This window comes from Teleopsis dalmanni, chromosome 2 (genome assembly GCF_002237135.1).
Source record: "Teleopsis dalmanni isolate 2A chromosome 2, ASM223713v2, whole genome shotgun sequence".
Classification (NCBI taxonomy): Eukaryota; Metazoa; Arthropoda; class Insecta; order Diptera; family Diopsidae; genus Teleopsis; species Teleopsis dalmanni.
The window spans coordinates 48,400,513-48,428,081 of NC_051847.1; the positions used below are offsets into that span (position 1 = coordinate 48,400,513).

Here is a 27,569-nt window from a genome sequence, read left to right on the forward strand (position 1 = left end):
TTCTCAGTTAATATGAAACAATGAAAATTAGAATAAGAATTTTATGTACATCAGTAGATACAACATTTTTCTCGTTAATACATATTTTTTCTTAAGAATGGTCTTGCAATCTTCCCCCTTTACGCATCTATGTTATATATGCTATGTAGTATTTCGCCATTCTATTTTGGTTAAGTGAAAGAATGTCGAATACCGCTTTAATATAGTAAATTGAAATTTGTTATTTACATATAAATTAGCCTTAAGCAGTTGCAAATCAACAAGGATAAGTCATAATATACATCGAATTCATTCATAGTCAAGTACCTTTTACCCACAAGTTTACGCACATAACACGTACATATGCCAAAATATGCTGAGGGCATAAAATTTCTTATTATGAATTTTTCCCAATTTTTCCCCATTTTTGCAGTTTTTATTTTTACATACGCCGCTGGCCAACTACTAATAAAATAAACTGCACGATTTAGAAAATAGAAATTTTTTTTACTCCTTGAAAGTCTTTATTTTTTTGTACTTTTTTTTAAAATTATTTTTATTTTATTCCTTAGTGTATAAAAAAATTGTAAGTGAAAAATTTAATAGCCTTCCAGTGAGAATATCTCTATATAATATTATTATACATATATGCATAAAATAAGTGTATATTATAACTGCTTGCATTCAGGGTAAAGAAGCAAATAAACCAAGAAATAATAGAGTATCATTGCTTCCATCAAACTTGATAATAGAATAATAGATGAATAATGGAATAGAGTAATAACTCTCTATATTTACGTATAAGTTATGAGTTGACAACTTGATTAGATTAAGTCACATGTGACAGTAAATCCAGCTGACCAACTCAGTTAGCTCTTACAGATCCATTGCAATACCTATTCATCATCATTGCTTCCATCAAATTTGATAATAGAATACATCATCATTGCTTCCATCAAACTTAATAATAGAATAATAGATGAATCATAGAATAGAGTTGTGACTTTCTATATTTATGTAAAAGTTATGAATTGTTAGATTGGGTTACTATGGCAGTAAATCCAGCTGACCAACTCAGTTAGCTCTTACAGATCGATTGCAATACATACACCTATTCATCATCATTGCTTCTATCAAACTTAATAATAGAATAGAGTTGTGACTTTCTATATTTATGGTATGTAAAGGTTATGAGTTGACAACTAAGTTAGATTGGGTTACTATGACAGTAAGTCCAACTGACAAACGCAGTTAGTCCTTACAGATCCATTGCGATACCTTCACCCATTCATTCATAATCCACTTATAAGAAGAGACCTTTAATTTTTGTTAATTAGGGAATAATTTTGAGGCTGTAATAAAGCCTCAAAATAAACAAGAAAAATAAAAAAAAAGTTTATATGATCGTTCGATTTTTAAACTAAAGATGTTTCTGTATATATTTTAAAATATATGCTGACGACTCAATTTTTTCCATAATTGAGAAAAGTTGTAAATTCGAAAAAGTAAGAGGACAAATAACAAATAACTTACCTATAGTCAAGATTTTTTTTTTAATTAGTATATATTTTTGGCAGATTCATGCAAAAATTTTCCAAAAATTTGCAAATTATTTTTAGAATATTTTTCCACACCAGTGAGGGTGACTATTAGAAACAAAAAATTTTCTTTTCATAACCCAGTGTCACAGCTCCAATCAGACAAACGAAAACTATCTATCTTTCATTTTCATTATGTATATTCTACTCTTTAAAAGTAGATATCAGCTACTTTTTGAAAACTGTGCTTTAATAGTCTTCTATAGCTAGCGAAAGCTAACATTAAAGATCTGCTAAGCTTTTTAAACCGCACTGAATCGATTTAATTAAGTTATCTACAAACAACCAATTCAACAGTTGACAATGAGACCACGTTATGCAGATAATCATATAATAAATGGTTATGTCAACTTTATGATTGTTCTGGTAGTGACCATAAAAGCATGTTATGCTGACAATCAAATCTCAAGTGTCATTTGCATATGTTTCCATATGTTTTTTCACTGTTTTGATACGATATTATATACATAAATACATGAACTTATGTATGTATATATAAATTTACTTCAAAAATGTGTAAATAATACTAATATTTACTCATATTATTGATGTTTTCGATTGGTAAATTTGAATTCAATCTAGATTTACTCTCGATCTGTCAAATTTTGTTGCTCAATCAAACATTTTTAGAGTAATTTAACATTTTTGTAGTAGTCTTAGTATAAATTTATTTATTTTATAAATACATTCATCGAATCAAGTCACACTTTGACTTATAAAATAATAACTTCAACGTTCGACATATAAAACAGATGTTAATTTCAAGTTAATCATGCTACTTATAGGGTAAGGCCCTATAATCCACTTAGGATAGAAAGACAGCAGTAAGTAAGTGGGTACGCTACTCTGAGAAGATATCTAGAGTATTATTAATTAATCTCTAGTATTATGAAAATTGTTTCCAGAGCAACTCGATTGCAAGAATTACACCAGATTTACCAATCGAAGACGCTATTAGTAAGTAACACTGTTGTGACTAACGTGAGGTGGTATAGAAAATTTAGTTACCATGACCAAAGTTCAATCGAATTTTTATGTTTCTTTCAATGTCAAATTTTCAATATTCATTGAAAAAAGCAATCATGTCACATATGATTTGAACATGACTATCTCTATAGTCATAACCCTTACTCATATACTTTTTACACAAAATGTAGAATTAATTTATTTTTTCTATATTATTTTCTATCAAAGCTATTATAGTACAAATACATTTTTCACAAATTATGTCTATTTCATTATATTCATTTTATTTGTATGGTTTTAGGGTAACAATTTGGAGAACAACATCGCTGAAGGCATCATTGTGGCCAACCAAAGTCTTGTACTACAAAATGCTAGCCGGGCACGTAGTGGGATTTATACATGCATTGGAAGCAATCGGGAAGGTGACGGTGAGAGTAATCCGGTGCATTTGGACATAAAATGTAAGTGAATATAGTGAAACTATTTTATATAAATTTATTTCAAAAAAAATTAATATTATTTTATTTTAAGAATATTAAAAAATATTTTTCAAATAATATTTATGTTATTATAAAACTAACAATGCTATTAAATAATAAATATTATATACACATAGAGCAAATTCAGTCCAATTTCACTATTTTTCAATTTCATTTAAATCACAAATAAATGTGGTTAAATCAGATATAAAATTCTTTTGTGATTATTATGTAGAAATGTTTGTTGCAGTCTTAATTAAACATACGTACCTACACCGATTGCATTGTAACTATGCATTCACAGAATATTTGTCAAAATAAACCAAATAATTGGTCGAATGTAATGGTATATATTCCTTTGGAATGCCAACATATTATGGACATGGAATGTCCAAGTCATTGTTGAGAGCCAAAGCCCTCTTAAACTCGGAGACTCGGAAACTTAATGAAAATGTTATTAGTACTTTTGAATGATTTTCATACTTTATAAATTCTTTGAGTTACTGTCGTTTCTGACACCTACACAAAAATCACAAAAATTTATTTATTAAAATACTGGACAAATCAAGAGTATTTTAAAATTTCATTTAATATTCAAATCATAAAAAGTTGGTTTTATTTTTCATTACACATTTTCTAAAAACATCACTGTCATACATACCTCAAAGACAATAAATTGTTTACGCAATTTTAAAAATTAATTAAAATAATTTTCACTTCCCAGGTGGAAATGGTGCAAAGTAACTTACTTCAAAGTTTATTATTTAAATGAATACTTACTGAAGCTATAGAGAACAATTATTATTTTAATAAAAATATATCAAATACTTGAAAAAGAACAAAAGTTATATGTGGCATTTACTATAAGTCGGATACCACTATAGTCCGATCACTGATTAATCTTCTGAGCGGAATGAACTTTAAACAATTCCCTTCAAATTCAAGAAAACATTGAGTATTTTTATGATTTTACTCTTCTAAAAGAATAATTTTATCTCTTTTGGTTACTTACATGCTGCCCTTTAATATATTTTAATCGAAACATATAGGAAATGTCACGTTACATTTCTTTCCAGTTATAATGTCTAACATACTTGACGAAATCCTACATACATATTAAAAATATATATATTTGCAAAGCTGGCTTTGACAGTCTTTTTCGTCTTCTGTCAGAATATGTGGCACAAAGTACAGAAAGACCTTTCGTTGGTCCAAATTCTCCATAGAAATTTGATATATCTTCTGCTCAAAAACTACTCGGATTTGTGTGTAAATAAAACACACAAATTTAAATTTTATTCCAAATTTATTTTATCTCCTTCAAAATATACTCCTTCTGAAGCGATACCAATTAGGCAACGTAGCGATCAATATTAGTGGTCTGGTTTTTTTGAAGGAATTCGATGAACAAAGTTTCATGTGCGTTCCAAAATGTGGACCCCATAACCTTGCCAACTGTCTGTTGGGTTTAATTATGTTACATTCATGTTATATTTGTTATTAGTAATATAAAGTTATTATTATATTTATTATTAATAATATTGTATATTATTATGTTTATTATTTATATTACATTGAATTTTAACGTCTGTTTTGACGAAAGAAACTAAATTCTTAATATAAAGTTTAATATAATTATTTTCAATAGAAAAGTATTTCTTAAAGTATTAAATTACATGCAAAAAAAAATTATTAGTTTTATTAATTTTTTAATTAATTAAAGTAAATGAAAGTTATAGTCTATATAGTTTATGTATGGAATTTAAATTTGGCAGGGCACGAATTTAACGCTTGTTACTTGCAGTCTCAAAAAATTATTTACGAATAATTAAATATAATAAATAATTCTAAAACCACTAACGATTGCTATTTGGCAGTACTCGAAGCAGTTGTATAGTCAGCCAAATATTCATTTTAATAATAGAAATAATAAAATTTCTTATTTATATTATATAAATATATATAATAAAGCTCTCTTACTCAAAACAATATTTCAATTTCAGTTAAATCATTATGAAATTGTTTTTCGTTTCAAGTCTTCAGCAAATAATTTATGTATCTACACAATAAAGTTTTTAAATTTAATATTCCAAATTTTTATGTATTTACTCCTATTCATTTATAACAAAATTACAAAATTAAATAAACTAGTATAATAGTATGTGCAAATTTATTTTCACAATTTTTCACGTTTTATTAAAAATATTTCGCCATAGAAATGGAATTCAGAAAAACAATTAAAAACAATTAAATAGAATAACTTTAACATTATATGAAATCATATTTTTTCAGGCAATTCAATTTTTTAACAATTTTAATTGCGAAATTATTAATTATACTTTGCCATTCAATCGCCAATAATGTGACTATAAATGAATTTTCCGATAAAGTTAAATTGAAAATCCTAAAATGGAAATCAGATAAGCCGGAGAGCAGTTCATATATTGGCTACAAAGCAAAGAATGCATTAAAGCGATTGAATTACATTTTAAGCTTTTTAAACTGAAGTCAATATTTTGTTTTAATTATGCAAATTAAATAACAACAAAAACATAACTTCATACTTCAGTCCAAACATTCCAACACTTACACACACACGTACTTCCATATCCATTCAATCACTCATACTTGCCTTTCTTTATTGTAGTTGCACCACTCTGTCGCGCGGGCCAACGCACCACCTACAGTTCGGGACGTCATGAAACCGTTAAGGTTGCCTGTGAAATTGAAGCAAATCCAACGGAAGCAAGTTACATCTGGAAATTCAATGCGTCACTTGGCGAAACCATTGACATACCGGCATCACTTATAGCTGTCGACCGTGGACGTAGCATAGCACACTACACGCCTATGACGGAAAACGTAAGTGTGGCAGCACCGTGCAGAACACGTTACGAGTGTCACTGCATAAATTATGACATGCATGAGTGTTGACTGAACATACACAATGTCGGCTAGCTCAAGTTCGATATACCGAAGAAGACTGAGCAATGTCCATATATGTTTATATGTTTGTTCAAGTTGTGTAAGTTGTGATAAATCATCAATTTTTCAATAGACGCGCATAATTTTCCGAACGAATTGTGGTTTTGAATTTTTATGAAGTTTGAAGTACCCATACATTTACGCAAACATAGAAACATGTACGCACACATGCATGCATAAATTATCCACTCAGTATGGGATCTGGGAGCCATTGAATTTGCATTGGTGCTTTGGTACTTAAATATCTTTTCTTGTAGGATTATGGAACTTTATTGTGCTGGGCAAGCAATGAAATTGGTGACCAGAGCGAACCGTGCGTTTATACAATTACACCGGCAGGTGAGTTAAATTGACTATTATGTCCTTTGCGCATTGGGATTCATTGAACGACATATCGGCAGTTCGATACACCGTATGAATATGCTAATAAGGCCGTACGTGTTAGAGTTCTGAAATCTGTAAGAAGCGTAAAATGAGCTAATCTATTCTTCGTCAACATTTGTCATACCATTTATACTGAAAGTGGTCGGTATCTTAAAATGGCCAGAATGTTTTGAAATGATTTGAACGCACCAGGGGAAATTGTTGTTCAACTATATTTGTAATTTGATTATTAAATTAGCAAGATTTGATGGAACATATAATTGAAACTATCAAATAGAAAAATTATAAACAAAATTAAATATTAATTATAAATCATAAATTTATCAGGTTTAAGATACTAAGACAGTATTTAAAGATATGAGCTTTCTAACTATGCACGTTTTTTGGCATAAACTTGAATAGTGTAGTAATTATGGAAGGTAAACCTAAATAAGTTAAGAAATTATTAATAGTATTAATTAAAGTCCTCGGATATGATAATTACCTTTACCTAAAATAATTTACCTTTACGGTTACGTTATTACGTTCAATAATTTTGCAGCTTTTTTATATTAGAATTTATTTAGAATTTAGAATGACTTTACTTAAATTATTAATGTGTTCACAGGACAAACATAAAACCTTTGTCACAAAAATCATTTACTTTAAATAAAACATATAACATATTTGAAATCTCTATTTTTTAAAAGAAAACGGAATTATTAACAAACTATTACTTTCTGAAAGTGTTTTCGATTACTAAATCTCGATTCAATATAGATTTACTTTCGATTTGTCACATTTTATTGTCTAATCGAACATTTATAGAGTAATCAAACATTTTTGTAGTAGTGTTAGTAGACATTTATATATTTTACACATACATATATCAAATCAAATCACACTTTATTTGTCAAGTCATACAAAACAGCTGTTAATTTCAGAGTAATCTTGATACTCTGGCAAAATATCTAGAGTGTTATATATTAATCTAGATTGTTAATCATTTCGCTCGAGACTTACCAATCGAAAAAGTAAACTGTAATGAATGTGAATCTCAATTGAAAAATTTAGCCGATTTTTCAAACCAAAAACGGCATTAGTTAGTGAGCCCTATATAGAGTCCAATAATAGAGTTCTTGGATTAAATCCTTAAGTGTGTATGCGTCATGCTCACCTTTTCCGGACTCATACATAAAATTCATTTAAGCGCCCTATCAACTTAATGACAGGAATATGTAGTCTTTCTCTTCTTCTTGTCTTTGTTCTTAACTTTGACTTTAACTATATATTTTACTAAGGCATAATTAACTTCATAAATAAACCAGCAAAATTACTGGATGCTAACCGGGCAAACGATATCAATGATATCAGTTATTTGTTATCAGCTATTGTCTGAAGCATATTCCTACTGGATACTGCATAGCAATGACAAAGTAAATGACGTTCACAAGCAAATGTAGGTCACTAAGTTAAGTATGTTACCAGAACTTTATGGTAACATTAACTGTTTCAAAGAGACAACTATTTTAAATTACGAACTACGTTGTCAGTTTGATAGAAAAAGAGTGATATTCTTAATTTTTATATCTACAAATCGGACAGGCACTTGTGGAATAGAATACCTAGAGTGAAGAAATGTATTCTGAAAACCACTGGGTAGTGACAGAGCCAATAAATGAGACTTTTCTCACTTATCTCTGAATTGCAACTAACATTTAACCTATCAGCATTTCTCCTTATAATTCAGTAAACCATCAATGTGACCATTCTATTGGATAGTGTGAAGCGAGTAAGACTTAGTTGCGCTTTTCTTTTCGGATTGCAGTTTCTCTATATATTCGTGTAGTTTGGCATTAATGCCTTTTAATTCATCTTTAGACCACATTTTGGATTATGTGGATCTCTACATACACACTGTAGAACTAATTCAACTAAAAATGATGCCTACATCTATAATATTATATACGTACTTATAAGACGTGGCGTTGGTTATTATAGAAACTATACTACATAATACCACATATAATAAGAACGATGAGACAAATTGCTCAATTAACCGATATCTATTTATAAATTTATCTATATGAAACTATTAGTAAATTATTCTTATGGATTTAAGGTTAATTCACTGACGCAGATGCATTTTATCAATTCAAGTCGATCAAATTAAACAAAGATTGAATTTGGTTGAATTTATTATGAAAAGTTCACATAAGATGCTACTAAAAATAAATGTATTTCAGCATACAGCATTTAATTCAATATATTAATAAAATACACAAAATTTATTTTCCAAATATAATTGTAGTTCATTCAATAGATACTTCCTCACATGCATACGAAACACAATACTATAAATAGTAATGTGTTGTAACACTAATAGTTTTTCTTTTATCACATACTATCTGGGGATATATCACAATCTGAATATTTTGATGCCACGCTTCGAATTTTTTCTTCTTAAAATATCTTACCATCAAAGGAATGGGTTGTTGTCCTCCGCTTCACAATATCTAAGGCACGACTAGTTCGCACTGCAATCGAAAAACACATCAACATCCGGATATTTCGATATCGCATTTTGAACTAATTCTTTTTCATGTAACTCTAAAAAAAATAAATCCCGGATAACTTGTTACCCATCTCTTAACCACTCCTGCACAGCCTACAAGTTTTCTTCCCACAATCCAGAAACGCCATCAACTTCCAAATACCTTGTGCATCACCCTTTGAACTGGTTCTTCTTCACATATTTTATAACTAGATGAATATGTCTGAATGGACTATTTCCCCTTCGCTTCTCAATTCCAGAACCAGCATGTAGATTGTGGGAAAAGTTTTTCGGCATTAATTCTTCAATTTAACGGCTGAGATGCGGCGTGGTGCTCCTGAATAGAGCATACCTCCCAACGGAATGTTGATCGAGGATAAGACCATAAATTTTTTTTGTTCAGCAACAATTTTATTTTGTAAATTGAATAACACAGTTGGCTTATTTATGACAGTGTGAACCTTTCTGCATCTATTTTTTTTCGTTACGACGCACACATAGTCAGGCGGACCATATTCTCCACGATTCAAATTTAGTAATGCAATCATTTTTACCAAGAAGAAAATTTTGTGAACCAAATTTGTGGTCAATAATAAATATATGAATTTTGTAAACTTTATGTTTCTAAATTTTGATTCATTACTTACATTTTTTTTTTCTGAAATTAAAATATTTAGTCTACTAAGGTTTATGGAAAAAGTTAATGTATATATATACATTTTAATATATGGGTTAACTAAGTTTAAAATTAATATTTTTAAGAATTTTTAACAATTTTGATTTACAATGGAATTTTTATTTGAAATTAAGAACGTACCTATTCTTCTATGTACTACAAACACTGAGCCGCTCTTGATAAGAACATACGATGAAAACAAAGTCTCTCAATTCGAATTCACTAAAACTCTTATATTGAATCTGTTCTTACGATCCCATCTGCTAATGTTCAATATGAATTGATTACAATCTAATATTATACGGCTTAGGTTAGGTTAGTAATAACGAGGAATCGAGTAATAACAGTTGATGAAACATAGATCCATTACTTCATACCTAAGGGAAAACAATAAGCCAAAGAATGGGTAGAACCTGGAGGTAGTGTTCCCAAACGTCCACGAACTCAACAGTCGGCGGGAAAAGTTTTGGCTTCCGTATCTTGGGATTCAAGTGGAATCATTTCCATAGACTATTTGGAAAAATGAAAAACAATAACATCAGACTACTATTGCATATTATTGGATGAATTGAATGAGAAAATCAAGAAAACAGCAACACATTTGTCGAAGAAAAAATTTTGTTTTCGCAGGATAACACACACTTAACACACGTCAACGAAAACCAAGCCAAAATTAAATAAATTACGAAACAAAATACTTTCTCACCCACTAGATTTCTCCAGATTTGTATCCCAATGACTATTACTTGTTTCCACACTTGAAAAGATGACTTCAGCGAAAGAGATTTTGAAGTGGAATGGGAAACTGGAATACATTTTGGAAGATTTTTAATAAATCGTATTATTTAAAAAATATACAAATGTTGAAAGATTATTGGACTATATTGAAGCATAAAATACGATTTTTCAAAATAAAATGTGTTTTTAATACTTAGGCCAGGTATTTATCAATACACCTAGTATGATCCAGATTGATTATAATAATAATGCAATAATAATAATAATAATTTATTAATCCACCTAGTATTATCCAGTTCGCTCTTAATAATAATTCTTGTCTATTCCTACTACATCTGTAGATATGCAGTAGGAAATTATACGATATTTAATTAATGTACTAGTATTAAGTTTTGTGTATAATGAAGAATTCTTTTTTTAACTTAAACTATACATAATTTCCATTACTTAAAAAATTTCATCAATTTGTAATATTTAATAAATATTATTTATAAACATTTATTAAATTTCAAATTTCCAAAATAAACACATGTGAGAAATATTCAATATCCTCATATTTACTCTACTAAACAAACATGAAGAGTCTACTCGACATCCGAAATTTATATAAAAAAAAATCATTACTTTGAACTATTTATTTGGGTGGGAGTACATTAGCATACATTTAAGCATTTAACAATCTGATTTCATGAATGAAATTTTGTGAAAATAGAAATTACTTAAAATTGACCACTTGACAGGCGAACCGGATCCTTTGGTTAACTGCACATTACTCAATCAAACATCGACTGGTTTTCAAATTGAATGCATTGAGGGTTTCGATGGTGGCCTGATGCAAGACTTTATAATGGAAGTTTACGTAAATGGCACAACGCGTCATCCCAAAATTTACAAATCAAAGTGAGTACGAAATTGTGTGGCTGCTCTGCACTCAACGCTTTCAACAATCTGAATCTGAATACTGAAACTGATTTGTGGATTTTTGTGTATTTTTTCTATTTCTATTTCCGTTTCATGAAAATATTTTAAAATAGAACGCCATACTTTGAAGTACGTGGTTTAGTGCCAGGCGTCGGATACAATGTCTTTTTGATTGCACACAATAGCAAAGGACGAAGCAATGCCACAATTTTGCAAGTCTACACACTCAAGGATCCTGAAAAGCAAACAGGTAAACCAAAAAAAAAAAATTAAAAAAAGATAAATCAAAGCAAATAGTAGAGAAAAAGATATCCTCTTTGGTAGCAGCTAAATTAAAAGAATATATTAACATTATTTATATTTAGTTAGAATAAATACTAAAAAATAAAAAATTTTTATTTTATTAATGTTATATAATATTTTTATAATATTAATATAATTTTTTTTATATATATTTTCTTCAGTGATTTTATTTTACATTGAAATTAAGGCATGTTTTGAATAAGTTTTAAATATAATTTTTGCTAATATTTTAACATAAAGTTTTTTCACATTTTATTTTTATTAAAATAAATTTCAGTTATTATAACATATAAAAAAAGCTATCAACCAATTTTGTTTCAAAATGAGTTTACAACAGTTTTTCCAATACCAATTGCAACTTTTACTAATAAATCAACCGATAACAGTAAGAATAATAACAGTTTTTAACTATAAAAGTTCATCCCAGCCATACAAGAGTTCATGACTCTATCGAAAAAAAAGAAATCACATTTTATTTTCCAGCATAAAAAATCCTGCAAAAAAATTCAATTTTTATTTGAAAAAGTTTAAATGTCGAAATTTTTTCTCTTTTTTACTTTTATTTTAAATACAACATAGACCATTCACTCGCTTATGCACCCGTCATAGAGGATATCCGGCCATTTTTGGGCATATTGGTTGGCATAGTTGGCAGCATTTTTCTTGTTGCGCTTATAATTGTGATAATTGTGCGTGTACGAGGCTCATCTGGCCGTGATCGCAATAATTACTCCCAGCATTCTGGCGGCGGACGAAATAACAATGGTAGCGCCGGTATGGGTACATTACAAAATGGTCAATCAATACAGGATATGCGCAACGGAAGAGAAACCTGTCATGTTACCAGCAGTTTAGATAGCATTGATAAAAATCCAGATATCATACCACAGGGTAAGTTTCATTTCAGTTTCATTTCCAAAATACGTTCCAACAGATTCAATCATTTCTATGCATATTACAAAAAAAAATTCTGTTGTATTTTTTTTATTCTGCTTTAAAGATGGACGCGATGATGATGATGAATGGACAACCAAAGGACATAATCGTGCTTACGCCACTGCCGCTTTAGCTGAACAAAATGCTGTAATTACTTCAACTACTTATGACCATATTGTGCCAACTTATGCTGTTGTCGACAAGAAATCACAAAGTCATTTGCAACTACTGCAGCAGCAACAGCAACATCATGGACAATATGTCCAATATAGCACACTGATACCAGCTAGCAAAATTGCAGCTTATCCTGCTCAACAGCCACAGCCACAGAATAAGGTAAGTTTCGGTGAGGCTCGAAGCCTAGAATAATTTCAAACTTGCAGTTCGTTAAACAATAATTATTTATTATACACAGAAAACCATTGTGAAATGGTTGGAAGACAGTTGCCTTTTGAAATGACATATTAATACACTTAAAACGTTTAAAAAATAATAAATCTCTTCCAACTAAAATATTTAACTACCAAACAAAACTTAATTGGACTAATTTGTGAAACAAACAATATGTAGTTGAAGTTGAAGGACATGTAGAAGATAGATTAGAAGATGAAGTAGATCTTGTTATGCTGTTGGATATTAGCTGAACAAATTTTATGCAGTGGTTTAACTGTTTTCTTATTACTATTATTTGAAAGCTATAACTTTTTAAAAGGAGGAAATATGTAAAGATTTAAAGACTTAAAATTTCCTATAACGATATGGCGATCATGATATCATGATATGACGATCACGTTATGGTATGACGATCCTGCCATGTTATGGTGACCCTACCATGGTATGGTAATCGTGCCATGATATGCCGATCCTGCCATGATATGACGATCCTGCCATGATATGGTGATCCTACCATGATATGGTGATCCTACCATGATATGATGATCCTACCATGATATGGTGTTCGTGCCATGATTTGATGATCCTGCGGTAATATGGCGATCCTGCCTGATATGGCGATAGTACCATGATATTGCGATTCTGCCATGATATGTCGGACCTACCATACTGTGGCGATCTTGTGTTTATATTGCAATCCTGCCTGAGTATGGTGATACTATCACTATATAGTGATTCTGCCATTATATGGCGATTCTGTCATTATACGGCGATCCTGCTATGATATGGCGATTCTGCCATGATATGGCGATTCTGTCATGATACGGCGATCCTGCTATGATATGGCGATTCTGCCATAATATAGTGAACCTGCCATGATATGTCGGACCTGTCTAACTATAGCGATCCATTCTTAATGTTGTAATATTGCCTGAGTATGATGATACTATCACAATATGGCAATCCTGCCAAAATTAACTTTTAATCGTAGAATAATTTATAATTTCTAAATTATAAATAAATTTTTTTTTAGTCTGATTATACTAATATTGATAAATATATGTTTAATTTAAACTTAATTTTAGTATAGCAAAAGAAAACTGCATACTATTATAGAAGTCTCATATTTTGATAAGATTTTGGTTATATATATATGTAGGCGGCAATACTAAGCAGTAGTAAGAAGTCATAATTCTGGTCAACGTCAGTAAGTTAAGAAATGTCAGAGTGTTACGAAAAGAGTGAGTTATGAGGAGTCGGAGTAGTTGCAACTGGTCTTGCTTGGCAATATGTTAAGGAAACTGACAAATTAAGGGAATTCTGGAGTCGACACCACTTTTTTGTCTTTACTTCAATACATTATAAAATACGATTTATATTTTTAAGTGGAAGAAGCAATTCATAACATTAACAATCTTGCATTTGTGGGCATATTATAAATCATATTTGTATTATGAGATCTATTTTTTGTCATTGTTTTATATTTTAGATATTTCATGCTTGTTAAGAAATCTATTCTATGTATGCTAAAATCCTTTTATGTTTTTTCTGAAAACTCTCTTATTGGAATATGGCAACATAGGCACATATCTAATTAAAAATCTAAAATCAGGAAAAATTACATTCATTTTTCAAGATAAGGGAGTCTTATTATTTGATTAACATGATATTTTTCATTTTGTATTTTTATTGATTAAATTTTTGTAAAAACCCTTCCAGTAATAAATATCATAGCTTTTGTAAAGAAAGAATGTTATATTTCATGCCTATTCGCCTATCACAACTTTGGGATTTCGATATAAAAAATTGCAAATGCGGTATGGGAATTCAAAAGCAAATAAATTCACCACAAGACTAAAATTTAATTAAACTGGCAAAAGAACAACGAGTTCAGTTTGAGAAGTTACACTAAAATATGTAGGCACATAAGTGCACTGATAAACAGACATGCACGGAATATGACGCTCAAATAATGGGAAAAAAATGTTTTAGGAGAGTGAATCTGAAACTAAAAATGTGCAGTTGGAAATGCATTTTAGCTTATCAACACCGAATGCAACAAAGTATACCATTCCTGTGTATCAACACTGCCAGCAATCGCTTCATACCCAGTTCCTTACCTGCACCCGCAATGCAAGCAAACCCATAAATATTAGAGACGAAAATAGCATGTCAGGATATCCGCTTTCTATGCAACACCAAAAATACCAGAACTGATATAGTTTAACGCAAAACTTCAAGTAGTGCTCCTGCAGCTGCCACGGTTGCTACAGTCGCAGTTGCTATTGCAGCTCATCCAGGCAAATGCAAGTTACTGCCACATTCGCAGATAGGATTGTGCACAGCAATGCTGCATACCTTGAATTTTAATTTCCAATGAAACACTTACGAAACTCTGTACACACCGCGCACCACTGCCATGCGCTCCATGGTTCGTTGCGGCGGTTGTGTAAATTATGGCGCTTTTCTAGGGTTAATGTGGTTTATTAAAAAATTTGCGTTGCATTGTTTGCGCCTTCAATGCTGCATTAGGAAATGAGAAAATCGTTGAAATACTTTTAGGTTAAATTTGTGCTATAGCAAGTGGTAGTCAACGGGGCAGGCAGGGCAGACAGGGAAGCAGCATACAAAAATGTTATGTTGTAGATATTCACTTTACACTACTCACTGCACTTTGCTATTGCCAGTTTAAGAGTTGCTGTTGCTGTTGCTGTTGCCGTTACTTTTACTGATGTTGCTGATGCCTCATTGCTGATGTTGCTGTTGTTCATTTTTGCATTAAACGAATTTCGAAGTTATTTATCGTACGTTATTTCCTCGTTTTAGGAGCTTAACTGTCATTTGTAGTGTTTATTATGCCATATATACAAACTGCATTACTGGCTCCATTGAGGAGTGCGCGATTTCGTTATGCCAAAATTGCATAAATTCCTTTAAGTTTGCACTTAAAACTCATAATTAAAAAGTATTCTATTTGACTTACTTGCATCTAAAATTGTTTGCTTATTGTTTTTCAGACTGATTTAACTTATGCCGAAATGGCAGCACCTGGCGGCCAACGTATGACAGCGTACTGCAGTGCTACATTGGGTCGACCCAGACAAGCTGACTTGAAACGTGCTGAACCCAACATATACTCACAGGTAATAGAAATGATTGACGCCGATGTCGATACGGTTTACGTGCACGGATATTCGACAAAAGTTTAACATACACAAATCAAAAATCAAAGAAAAAAACATTTCAGAAAAAGCATTTAGTTAGTTAGTAAAGTTCGGTAAAGTCTTAAAATGTTTTTACCATATGCTTAAAGAGAAGAATTTAAATAAATATTCAATGTGAACAGAAAACGTAAGATAATTTTATGGTTCAATTTTATTTTAATTTTATTTTTATTTAATGTGTTAAAATTTTGCCGGGTTTTAGGTCCTTTTTTTAAAAATTATATATTTATATAATAAATTATATTGTTTAAAAACAAATTTAATATTAAATAAACAATATTAACAACTATGAACCATTCTATGTTCAGGAAAAGAAACTCTATCCGTTGTTATAAACTTCGCAGAGAAAAAAAAGAGAACTCTATTGGAAAAGGTTGCCAAGGCTATCACAATCTAAAATGATTTTAGAGACTTACAACCTAAAATGCTTCAAAGATTGCATAGCAAAATCAAAACAATAACCTAAGAATTATTATGAGATTACTGACCGGTCACTGTAGATTGAATAATCATCTAACGAAGTTAGGAATACAGTCCAAATCAGACTGCAGATAGTATTGAGAAGAGAGAGAGAAACCGCATAACATGTGCTTGGGCTAGTACCTAGCACTAATGCACAAGCGGTAAAAACACCTAGAATGGTATTTTATGGAAAATAGGGATCCAAGACTCAGAAAGATAGGCTCTATACTGTCTTTCATTAGAGAAATCGGACTTGGAGCAACACTTTACCTAATTCGACTAAGGGGCTCAATAGATCTTTTAGGTCGCAGTGCACGATCCCTTTTATTCCATAACAACTGTGATATCTTTTATTTAATATTTAGTTTGTTTTTATATGATATAAGTTATTGTATAAAAATATAATTTTTAAAAACACGACCTAAAGCCCGGCAAAATTTATATACATTAGTAGTGAGGTCGACACTAATATACACATTATTATTTATTTATACAAAAACTTTTCGCAACCAATACTCGACTTATATACTGATGATATCTTTCTTACTCCATAGTAAACGTGGATATCTAAGAAACTTCTGTGATTAAAGTAATTAATGGGCATGACGTGCTTTGCTACTGATTCTCGTAAATTAAAATACAAATTAATAAATTATCACACATACGACTCAATACCCACACATACACACGCACACTACACACAAACATAAACACAATCCAAACCCATACACACAATTAATGACGCATTTGCTAGAACACAAAATCATTTTTGAGTGTTTAAATAGAAATGAAGTGCTAAATTAAAGTAAAGCACGATATCCTGAAAATATAATTTATAAATACGGAATCATGCAAACGTACTGTATCATGCATTCATACTGTACCTACCATTCATTCATACTGTACATAAATTAATTAAGCTACATTGGTAAGCGTTCAGTTTCCGTAAAGCCTTAATTATGCGGAAAAGAACGCAAACGAAAGAGAAACGTGAAAGCGCATAAATAAAATGAAAAATAGTTGGAATTCAAGATACAGAAGAAGCGCTTTATAGTATTGATTATGAATATTGAATTTAATTTAAACGAAAATAAGTAAATATTTTGCGAAAATTAATTAAAGGCAAAGGGCAACCAACATTTCTGTAATTATGAACAAACAGCACATCTTTTTCTTTATTCAATATGTTATTGATTGACGAAGATATATGTTCACAAAGATTTGCATGTCGTTTGTATAATATTTCACACTAATTAAATTGACGCGTATCAACCACATATCATTGATTTCACCAACTAACCGCAATGCATATCAATCATCACAAATTTCAGATTGATCTAGCCCATCATCCTATGTACTCTACTAGTCCCATATTTGGTTCGAACACCATAACTGGCGTTACAATGTCTCATCCATCGCAATTGGCCACATTCGCTACACCACCGCCAATATTTGCGCATAAAGTGGTAACAGCGACCCAATCACAGTCCTTGCCACCCGTTTCGGTGGGTGGTGGCGCAGGTGGAGCAGGTGTTACGGTTAGTAGTACTGGTTTGTTGCAACCGGTACCAGCAGGTGGAATTTTATGCGTTGGCATGCCACCACATTCTGCTGCCGCTTCCATTTTATGTGCGGCACAGCAGCAGCCACAAACGCCGCCACTGGGCACTAGCGGAAATGGAAGTATCGTGGGAATCGGCAACATTGGATATGGTGACTCGGTAAATATTTACTTCAAAAATCATTTTTATTTATTTATTTATTTTGTGTTTCAATTTAACTTGATTTATTGGTTTAATTATAAACACAAAATTTTTGGAAATTTTACACAATTAGTTTTATTTTTATACTAAATATATATACTATATTCGTAGTCCTATTATAAGTTGTGTAGATACTTAATTAATAAAATTTCTAAAATCACCATGAATTTTGTTTTAAAATTTATAATGTTTTTAATAAATTATGTATAAATAAAATAAAATCAAATAAATCAAATAAAATAAAAAAAAAATTAAATAAAATAAAATAAAATAAAATACAACAAAATAAAACAAAATAAAATAAAATAAAATAAAATAAAATAAAATAAAACAAAATCAAATAAAATAAAATCAAATAAAATAAAATAAAATAAAATCAAATCAAATCAAATCAAATCAAATCAAATCAAATCAAATCAAATCAAATCAAATCAAATCAAACAAATCAAAACAATAAGAAATAAATTAATACAAAATAATATTAAATTAAATGAACAAAATTAAAATAAAATATAAAATGAAATAAAGTTATTTAAATAAGATAAAATAAAGTAAAATAAATCAAAACAAAATAAATTCAAGTAAGACAAAATAAAACAAAATAAATAAATTATTATAATATCAAATAAAATAAAATTAATTAAAGTAATATAAAATAATATAATATGAAATAAAATAAAATAAACTAAATTCAAAAACAAAGAAAAAAATTAAGTAAAATAATGTATTACAAAATTAAATAAAATAATATAAAATTATTTAAAATGAAATAAAATCAAGTCAAAACAAAATAAAATTAAAATAAATTGAATAAAATAAAACAAATCAAAACAAAGTAAAACAAGTAAAAATTAAACAAAATGAATGGAAAAAATTTTCTTAATGAAATAAATTAAAAATAATAACATAAGTAAAAATAAATAATTGGTCAGTGTTAATACCTGGTAACTAATGAATATAAAAAATAGTTGATATATTGGAGAACAAAAGTTTCAATAACAAATGTTGTCCAGTTGTCGTGTTTATACATAAATGACTAAGAATTTATTTACCAAAAATAATAATAATAATAATAATAAGAAATAATTTTGAACACTCACAAAGCTGATGTAAAACACTATCGTCACATATTCAATCTTCTAGCATGGGTCCCTAACCTACAGTGACATATCGGCATTATATATTTGAGAGGATTATCGCGCATCTAAACAAATTGGTGGATTCTTTTGGATTTAGAGACAATGATATCCAGTACCTTTGCTCTATCTACAATAGCCTTTTCTTTTTGCATATACATATTTTATGTTACGGTTTACCGGCGATCCTAATAATCCACTTAGACCTATTGACTAATTGTGTTCTAAAAATTGGTAATACTTAAAAAAAACCTTTAAGGCTTAAAGAGCCTCTTCTAATTGTATCTTAATTTGTGGTAGGCAATAAATACACTGTATTTTGTTGTAGGCAATAATATCTTAATTACAGACATAAAATATATACTTTAAATAAGAACCTATAGTAGGAGGACGTGTTCTGATGAATGTCAAATAGGAACAGTACAGATTATTAAATTTGCCATCTTCTTTCTCTAACCTACCACTTCAGAGCTGTTAGCTAAATTTCCTAAATTGTTTGTGTACTTTTAGAACTAGTACTATAATAAAACTGCAATAAATAATATATAATGTGAAGACATTTTTTATGTATTATAATATAATTTCACTCTCTAACAAAATTGCAATAATTAATATTTTGTTTTGTATTGTGAAGACATTTTATATCGTTGGTTGCAATGGCAGGCCATTAGATAACTTAGATAACTTCAATGTTCCTCAATTAAAGTTTTTTCGCCGTTTTGCTACCACAAAACCTAATCCATCTCGTTGAATTTAGATAATTTAATGGGTCATTCGTTTCTACCGAAGAACAGTCTGTTAAACTGTCAAAGAAGTATCTTCCTAAAAACTTATTTTATTTTATATACATTATAGTTTACTATCTAATAAAACTGCAATAATTAATATTGGTTTTGTGATGTGCAGACATATTACATGTATTATAATATAATTAACTATTATTTGCAGAATTCCAACACTGGCCTATTAAAAACTGTTCCCGAGGAAATGGATCATCCGTTTAACGGTGAGAGTGTTTTAATCACAACCGAACGAAATCATGCAACACGTTTCTGACGATAAATGAATAATTCAATCGCAAATGGATTATTAATTAAAAATTCATAAATCGCACTTTGAACAGCAAAATCATATAAAAATTTTAATATAATCACAAAATAAAAAAATCAATATTCTATAATGTAAAATGACTATAATGCTATGTGATTGAGTAAATGCTAAAGAATTTTATTATGAAAACAAAAAGGATTTGAGATGTCCTGACATTAAAAGGACAGAGCCAAGGACATTAAGTATAAATAAAGAAAATAAATGACTGTTCTAAATTGATGCTCTGAAATCTTGAAAGAATTAATAATACTTTTTCAGAATTAATTAATTATATAAAAATTACTAAAAAGTCAAAACAAATCATCAAGAAATAAAATTAAATAAAAGTGAAACTAAAAATTATAAAAATAATTATTACAACTCGTTTAAATGTTGTAAATGTTTTGATGTAATAATTACTAGTTAAGTACTCTCTATGTAAAATAAAAACATTCAAAATTCTTAAAACTCATATATTTAATTAAATGTAAACTCAAAGAGTGAAAACTGAAATTTAATTCAATTTAAATAAATAAGCAAAATACATTAAAAAAACAAAAAATTTAAATAAAACATATTCAAGTAAATAGAATTAAATGAAAAAAATAAATAAAAATAAATTAATTGTTATTACTGATTAGAGGTAAGCTTATTAAATTATTAAATATTAACTAATAAACAAATCGAAAAGATATAAAATTATTTATTGTTGTTAAATTATTTGTACAAACAAAACATGAAAGTGTGAAAAATTTTTCTGTAGCATAAAAACTGTTCAATATTATTTATTTAAATTATTTGTATTTGTTATTACATTTTAAATATAAATAAACTAAATAAAATTTTAGTTATTAGTTTAAATAAACTAAAATAAAATAAAATTCTTTGTAATGATATATAATAGATTTTACAAGAAATGAATTTAAACATTATATTTAGATATTAAAAACTAATAAACAAAAATAATGCAAAATTTAAATTTTATACGTAAAACTTCAAAAAAAAATTATATAAAATAAATGAGTGTATATTAATAATTAAATTTGTAAGCATAAAACTATTTAAAAATTAATTAAATAAAGTGTATTATAGAAAAATTATTTTAGTGTTTTTGTTCAATATTTAAAAGTCAAATAAGTTAGTTCTGCCGAATGTTACCTAGTTATATCCGAAGATAAAGTATTTAAGTTTCGAAATAAATTTTTATGACCCAAAAAAACTCTGTAAATTCAAAACTATTAACTACAATTAAGAATGGTACAAATTCTTAAAATATCTGAACTTGACGTACAACAACAACTCCTCATATAAAGCATATGTGAAACCCAAGAGCTAAAGTGTTGAATCACTAGAACTCTTTCAACTGTTCATCAACAGCAATAGACTCAATATTGAAAATAAAGAGATTACATAGCTTATGACAGAAGAGCCTAATCCATTATTAATAAACTACAAATAATTTATGAATGGTGAAGAATTGGTTTTTTCAGTATTTAATATTTATTATCTTCTTCACCTCTCGATAACAACGTTACATGGAAAATCTTCATAAGGAAAGAAACAAGTAAAAGTCCTCAAACCTTCAAAAATCTTCACCCTTTTATTAAGAACAATAGACTTAATACAGAAGATAGTAACAAAAGAAGAAAAGAAGCAGATCCTTAAACACGCTATACTACATGATTGCAAGGCTTATGAAAATCAAATTGAAACTATAATTAAACAATTATGAACTTACCAAAACAGCTAATTCTTCTGGTATATGAAAATTGTGGTCATACAAGCACATTTGTGCATTGCTCCGATCTACATGAGATCCAAATTGACCGTCATTTATTCTACATAACGGTATTGCCTTAGTAATGATTGCTTCATTATACAACATAACATGGACCTACCAACCGTTGATATATATATTAAGACATATTTATAGAAATTTTTAAAAAAAGTATAGATAACCATTAAAATATAGCCTTTTAATATGCAGACATGCGTATGCTTACCCTATCTTGTAACACTATCTGCTAAAACTTAACTCTTTTTCACTCTACACACTAAAAGGTAAAAGTACTTTATAATACCAATTTAAATCCATATATCATTATTAATAAAATTAAAATAATATTAACACCGATCCTTATTTTATATATTGAATATAAATAAACCGGAGTTGCAGACAGCAATATAGAATGTAGTACCCGACTGCCAATATCATTTTTCATCATGTATATAAGTTTTGGCGTAAGGAAAGAAGAAGACATTGAGTCTACGTTCCATGTAGTCAAAAAAATATTGGCAACCTAGTGGGATATTATCCCTTTTTAAAGCTGATACCGACGGCATATCCTATGTGATGAGGTGTCATAAATTTTCGGCGATTTTTTCAAATACCACTTAACTAACAATATCCCGGTAACAATTACTTTTTTGTAATATATTTATATAGAAACTTACTGAACTGTTAGTATTTCAAATCACTTTGTATTTTTTTACTTTTTTATTTTGATGCACTTTTAAGAGCTACGAATTTTGAAATAGTGAAGATATTTTTAGATATTCCATTAAGTTTTAGTGTTAATGTTCCATTTTCTTGTTTAAGTAATTTCATTACTCATTATATAATTTAAACGACTCTGTTGTTTTGGAGAAAGCTTAAACATATTACTGGTATACTCAATCTCATGCTTAGTGTGTAGAGGAGGCCACAAAGAAGTATATGCAAGAAAACTAAGAAGAAGAAAAAACAATGAATATCATACAATAATCAGCACTAACTAAAATCTCACCTATGGAATCGCGCCATTTCAAATGCATTGGGCATTTGTTCCAGAATTTGTTTTATCTCACTTTGGAATTGTTTTTCATAACGTCGCTTCTGTTCTCGAATTCGATTAAGACAGAACAAGTTACTGCATAAAATAAAAAATATCTCTATAAACTCATACAAGATAATAAAATATAGAATAATATTTACTAGGGCATAGTCACTTTTGAATAACTTGGGTTACGACTTAGATCCGCTTCGTCATTAAACTTTTGTAGACAGATATCAGAAGGAAATTGTATTAATTCTTCCTCTTTCTCTACTTCTTTTTCCTTACTTATGGACTTATAGTTCACATCCTCCTTTGTGCTACTTCTACGATATTTCAAAAATTTAACTTTTGAAAAGAGGGAACTAAATCGTGACTTTCTGTTGAATTCAAAAGAACTGGTTTCCGTTTGTTTTGATTCAGTTTCATCTGAGCTGCTGAGCATACATTGCATATCAGTGAGTTTAGTCATATACGAAGGGGAAGTAGTCCCTTCTCTTGATTTTTGCATAAGTTTTTCATGTAATTCTACAGTCTCCAATAACTTGGTGTAGCTTGGATCGAAAGCCATATCAAACATTTTGGGACATATCGCCGGCAATTGTTTGTATTCCTTCATCAACTGCAATGCGGCTTTAGTAGGCACAACCCTATTATATGTGGTAACTGAACGCTCACGCGATGAACGCTCACGCGTTGAACGCCTATCCAATGAACTTCTATTCCGTGAACGACGCATTTTGAATTTTGCAAGATTTTCAAATTTTTCAAATTGTTATAAAAGTGCAAAATTTATTACAAAAATTATAAAAGTGCAAAAATCTATAAAAATAAAAAATTACAAACAAAAAAAGATTTCTTTTGATTTTTCAATTAATATTTTGTTGATTCATTTTAATAATGTACATTAAAAAATAATTTGATTAAGATTTCAACGATTTAGTTTAAAATTTATTGTTATTTATTGTGTTATATAGAACCATGGCTAAATGAGATAATACCGGAAGCTTTAACTTTTTATGAAAACCTAATACAGGTATTTACCTAATAAACTTTATCATCACATCACTACTTGACGTATAATAACCAGTACGGATGTTTCACATTGTCACATCACATTATTAATGAGATTTTACTAAGTTGAATTAGTTAGTTGTGGTGGAGGAAGGACCAAATCTTCCTCAATAAGCTAAGAAAGACGTTTTGAATCCACGAATCCTTTTTATAATGGTAGTATAGAGTTATTTATAAAGGTAAGAATCTGACCAATGCTAATGCTGGAAATATTACCATGCGTGTTGAAGAAGGGGGCCCCAGTTGAAGTGCGGCCTAATTTCTAGAAGTGATTTCATTAAATAATTTGCTATTATAAGAAATATCTGAATTTTAAAAATTTTAGACATTCTCCAGAAGCATAACAATAAGCTAAGCAGAGCTTTTTACGGTTAGTTCATTTGAAATTAATTTTTGCGTATTTTTCCTAGAACAAACTACTGTCAATAGGACTTTCAAAAAACCCAGTTTTTTCTCGTATCCAAAGCCAGATAGTCAGATAAATTTTATTTGACTGTTTCTTTTTCCTGTAATCTTCCAAAGTTTTTGAAATAAGTTTTCAAAGAAATGTGCAGTTTCTCTAACCACGATTTTGAAATAATATATTAGATTTTTCACAACACTTATAAATTATTTATAATTCTTTAATCTGCAGAATTACTAGGATTAATATCGTCACAGTATTCTCAATAGAAGTCTAAATTATTAATTGGATCTTTTTAATTTTCACAAATTTTTAAATATATTTTGTTTATTTTTTGTGTTACAATCTTTTTTATTTCCAGTAGGTGGAAAGCATTGAAAGCCATAGTGTAAGACTTGAATCCAATTAAACGTACTCGTAGGAATGTGTTGAGTGGATGCCAATCATCTGACTGTAAAAGACTTCCAGCTGAAACTGCACTGCAGTAATCAAAGCATAAAATATAAGAAGCTTAATATTTGAAATTCTAAATCTATACATGGTGGGACAGCGCACTGTCCAACAAGTGGCCGCACTGAAGTGAAGGATTAGTCGATGTAGACCACGAAACTACTTGGGTCCTTTTTCATCCTTCGATTCTTGGATGTTGTTATTGAGTTAAAGCTGGGGTGGCTTCCGTTCGCATAACAACATCTTTTGTTAATACAAGCAGCTCATTTAGCTTGAGATTTCCTGCCAAGTCATCACCAACCCAATGGTGTCCCAAGACAGTCTTCCTCCTACTTGCCAGTGCTGGACATTGGCACAATATATGCACCGCTGTTTCCTTTTCTTCTAGACATAGTCTTCCTCAGCAAGAGTTATATTTTTGAGATGATACTTGATGTTGCCATGTCAGTAATTAGTGAGGTCAGCCAGCTTAGAGTGCTCCGCGAATAGCTAAGCACTTTTATCGCTTCCCTGGCCCACGGTATCGGCAGCATGAGTTTGGTCTGTCTGCAATTGCTCAACTCTCTCCATCTATTAAGATGAAGTGAGGTTATCCACTTATAGACATAGGCTGCCGTCATGTTGTAACTTAGTGGTATTCTGGGCTCTGAGCCACAGAAATTATGGCTTGATCCGTGCTTTGCAAGTTCATCTGCCGTCTCGTTTTGCTCAATACCGATGTGTCCTTTAACCCACATGATCGTCACCTCAATCTAACTAAAGTAGAAGTGAAAACGGCGTGTTCATTATGGGTAATGATGGGTATTTACAAAAGATTGAGTCTATAAAAGTATACTTTATGGAGCAGCTTGCTGTATCCGCGATTCAACAACGGAATTATTTGAACAGAATTATTCATTTCGTTGAAATAGAGGTCTGGGAAATGAGGAAGCATATGTGAAAGAAGTTTTAGAAGACGCTAATATCTAATATATTTGTTTGTTTCAGAACACTTTTGTCTATTTTTAGTGCTGTTAGCAAACTAATTTTTTGTTTTTGATTTTGTTTTTGTAAAATTCATTTTATATTAGGTTATTCCAACTGTTCATTCTTCTAGATTTAAGGATCATATCAAATAAGCATACCACATATAATCTTATTACTATATCCAAAAAGTTCAAAAATACAATAGTAGTAAAAGTACAATTTTGACAATTGTCATGACCAATAATAGCGTAAATTTGCCATGATCATTCACTTTTTTACCTTTATCGTTTATTTTTGGTGGTGTTAACTAGCACTAAATTTCTTTTTTATACTCTTTTTCTGAAAGTAATTTTGTGTTTGTCTTTACTATTTTACTATTTACTATTCCCATTTTAAGTATTATTATATTACTATGTATTTATATATAAGTATAAGCTAATTAGGGAATTAAGCGCTTAGATGGTGTGATGAGGTTTACTTCATAAATGATATGAATTCACTTCACTAATAACTTGACTTCACTTACTCAATTCCCTTAGGGCAGCAATAATTGTTTCAGTAAAAATTGTTAAAGATTTTTTTTACTTTATAAGCATCTTTTGAACAGATTGATAATCACCAATCTAATTACTCTTTAATTACTCTAATCTAATTAGTACTTTACTATTCACTCTTTTCTATACTGAATTGTAAAAAATTCTATTGTACAACAATTTAGTCTTCTTCTGAAGTCAGAATTCAAGAACTAATTAAATATGTTAGGAAATTGTTATTATCCTATAAAAAGAAAACTTTATTAATATTTTATATTTACATAATTTATTTGGTTAGTTCAAAGAATGATTAGTTAAATATTCCATTGAATTAAAAAATATTAAATTCTGACAACGATTCTACACATTTACTTCCTTTTTTGACTAAACTATATATAAAGTATTCAAGAGGTAAGTAATTAAGAGAAGTCCTTAATATATAAATAAATAAATAGTTAATAATAAAGAAGCTATTAAAACAAAAAATATCAAAAAAAGAAGTAAGATAAATTGAATGAATTATTTATTTTTATCTAAAAAATCACTTGAATAATTTAATATTTAAATTAAAATTTTTAATTATGTTAAATAATGTTTTCTAAATGCTTTTATAGAAAGCATATTTTATTTATTTTAAAAATTCAAATATTTTATTGTATTTGAATGTCAATTTAGTTAAAATTCTGGACATTAAGTTCAAATTTCCTCATTATTTATGTGGTGTTAGTGTTAAAGAGCAACGCCCAATTAAAATCTAAATAAATT

General features: G+C 29.3%; 2 protein-coding genes across 2 annotated transcripts in view; one reads left to right on the plus strand and one right to left on the minus strand.

Moving 5' to 3' along the window:
- The window catches only part of LOC119674484, a 23,726-nt gene extending 2,909 nt beyond the window's left edge, over positions 1 to 20,817 (plus strand). Inside the window, exons 2-11 of the mRNA XM_038085620.1 lie at positions 2,845 to 3,004; positions 5,670 to 5,884; positions 6,265 to 6,346; positions 11,079 to 11,238; positions 11,373 to 11,509; positions 12,142 to 12,453; positions 12,563 to 12,834; positions 15,909 to 16,034; positions 17,909 to 18,298; positions 20,425 to 20,817. Of these exons, the coding sequence (XP_037941548.1) occupies positions 2,845 to 3,004; positions 5,670 to 5,884; positions 6,265 to 6,346; positions 11,079 to 11,238; positions 11,373 to 11,509; positions 12,142 to 12,453; positions 12,563 to 12,834; positions 15,909 to 16,034; positions 17,909 to 18,298; positions 20,425 to 20,532 (1,962 nt within the window). The 3' untranslated portion in view covers positions 20,533 to 20,817. The remainder of the gene's footprint in view (positions 1 to 2,844; positions 3,005 to 5,669; positions 5,885 to 6,264; positions 6,347 to 11,078; positions 11,239 to 11,372; positions 11,510 to 12,141; positions 12,454 to 12,562; positions 12,835 to 15,908; positions 16,035 to 17,908; positions 18,299 to 20,424) is intronic.
- A 2,250-nt stretch (positions 20,818 to 23,067) lies between these two features.
- Positions 23,068 to 24,204, minus strand: LOC119679521. The gene is made up of 3 exons (XM_038091917.1): positions 23,540 to 24,204; positions 23,352 to 23,474; positions 23,068 to 23,292 (listed from the first exon to the last, which is right to left on the minus strand). Exons 1-3 carry the CDS (start codon positions 24,115 to 24,117, stop codon positions 23,160 to 23,162), a joined length of 834 nt encoding a protein of 277 aa, XP_037947845.1. The 5' UTR covers positions 24,118 to 24,204; the 3' UTR covers positions 23,068 to 23,159.
- Positions 24,205 to 27,569: the final 3,365 nt, after the last annotated feature.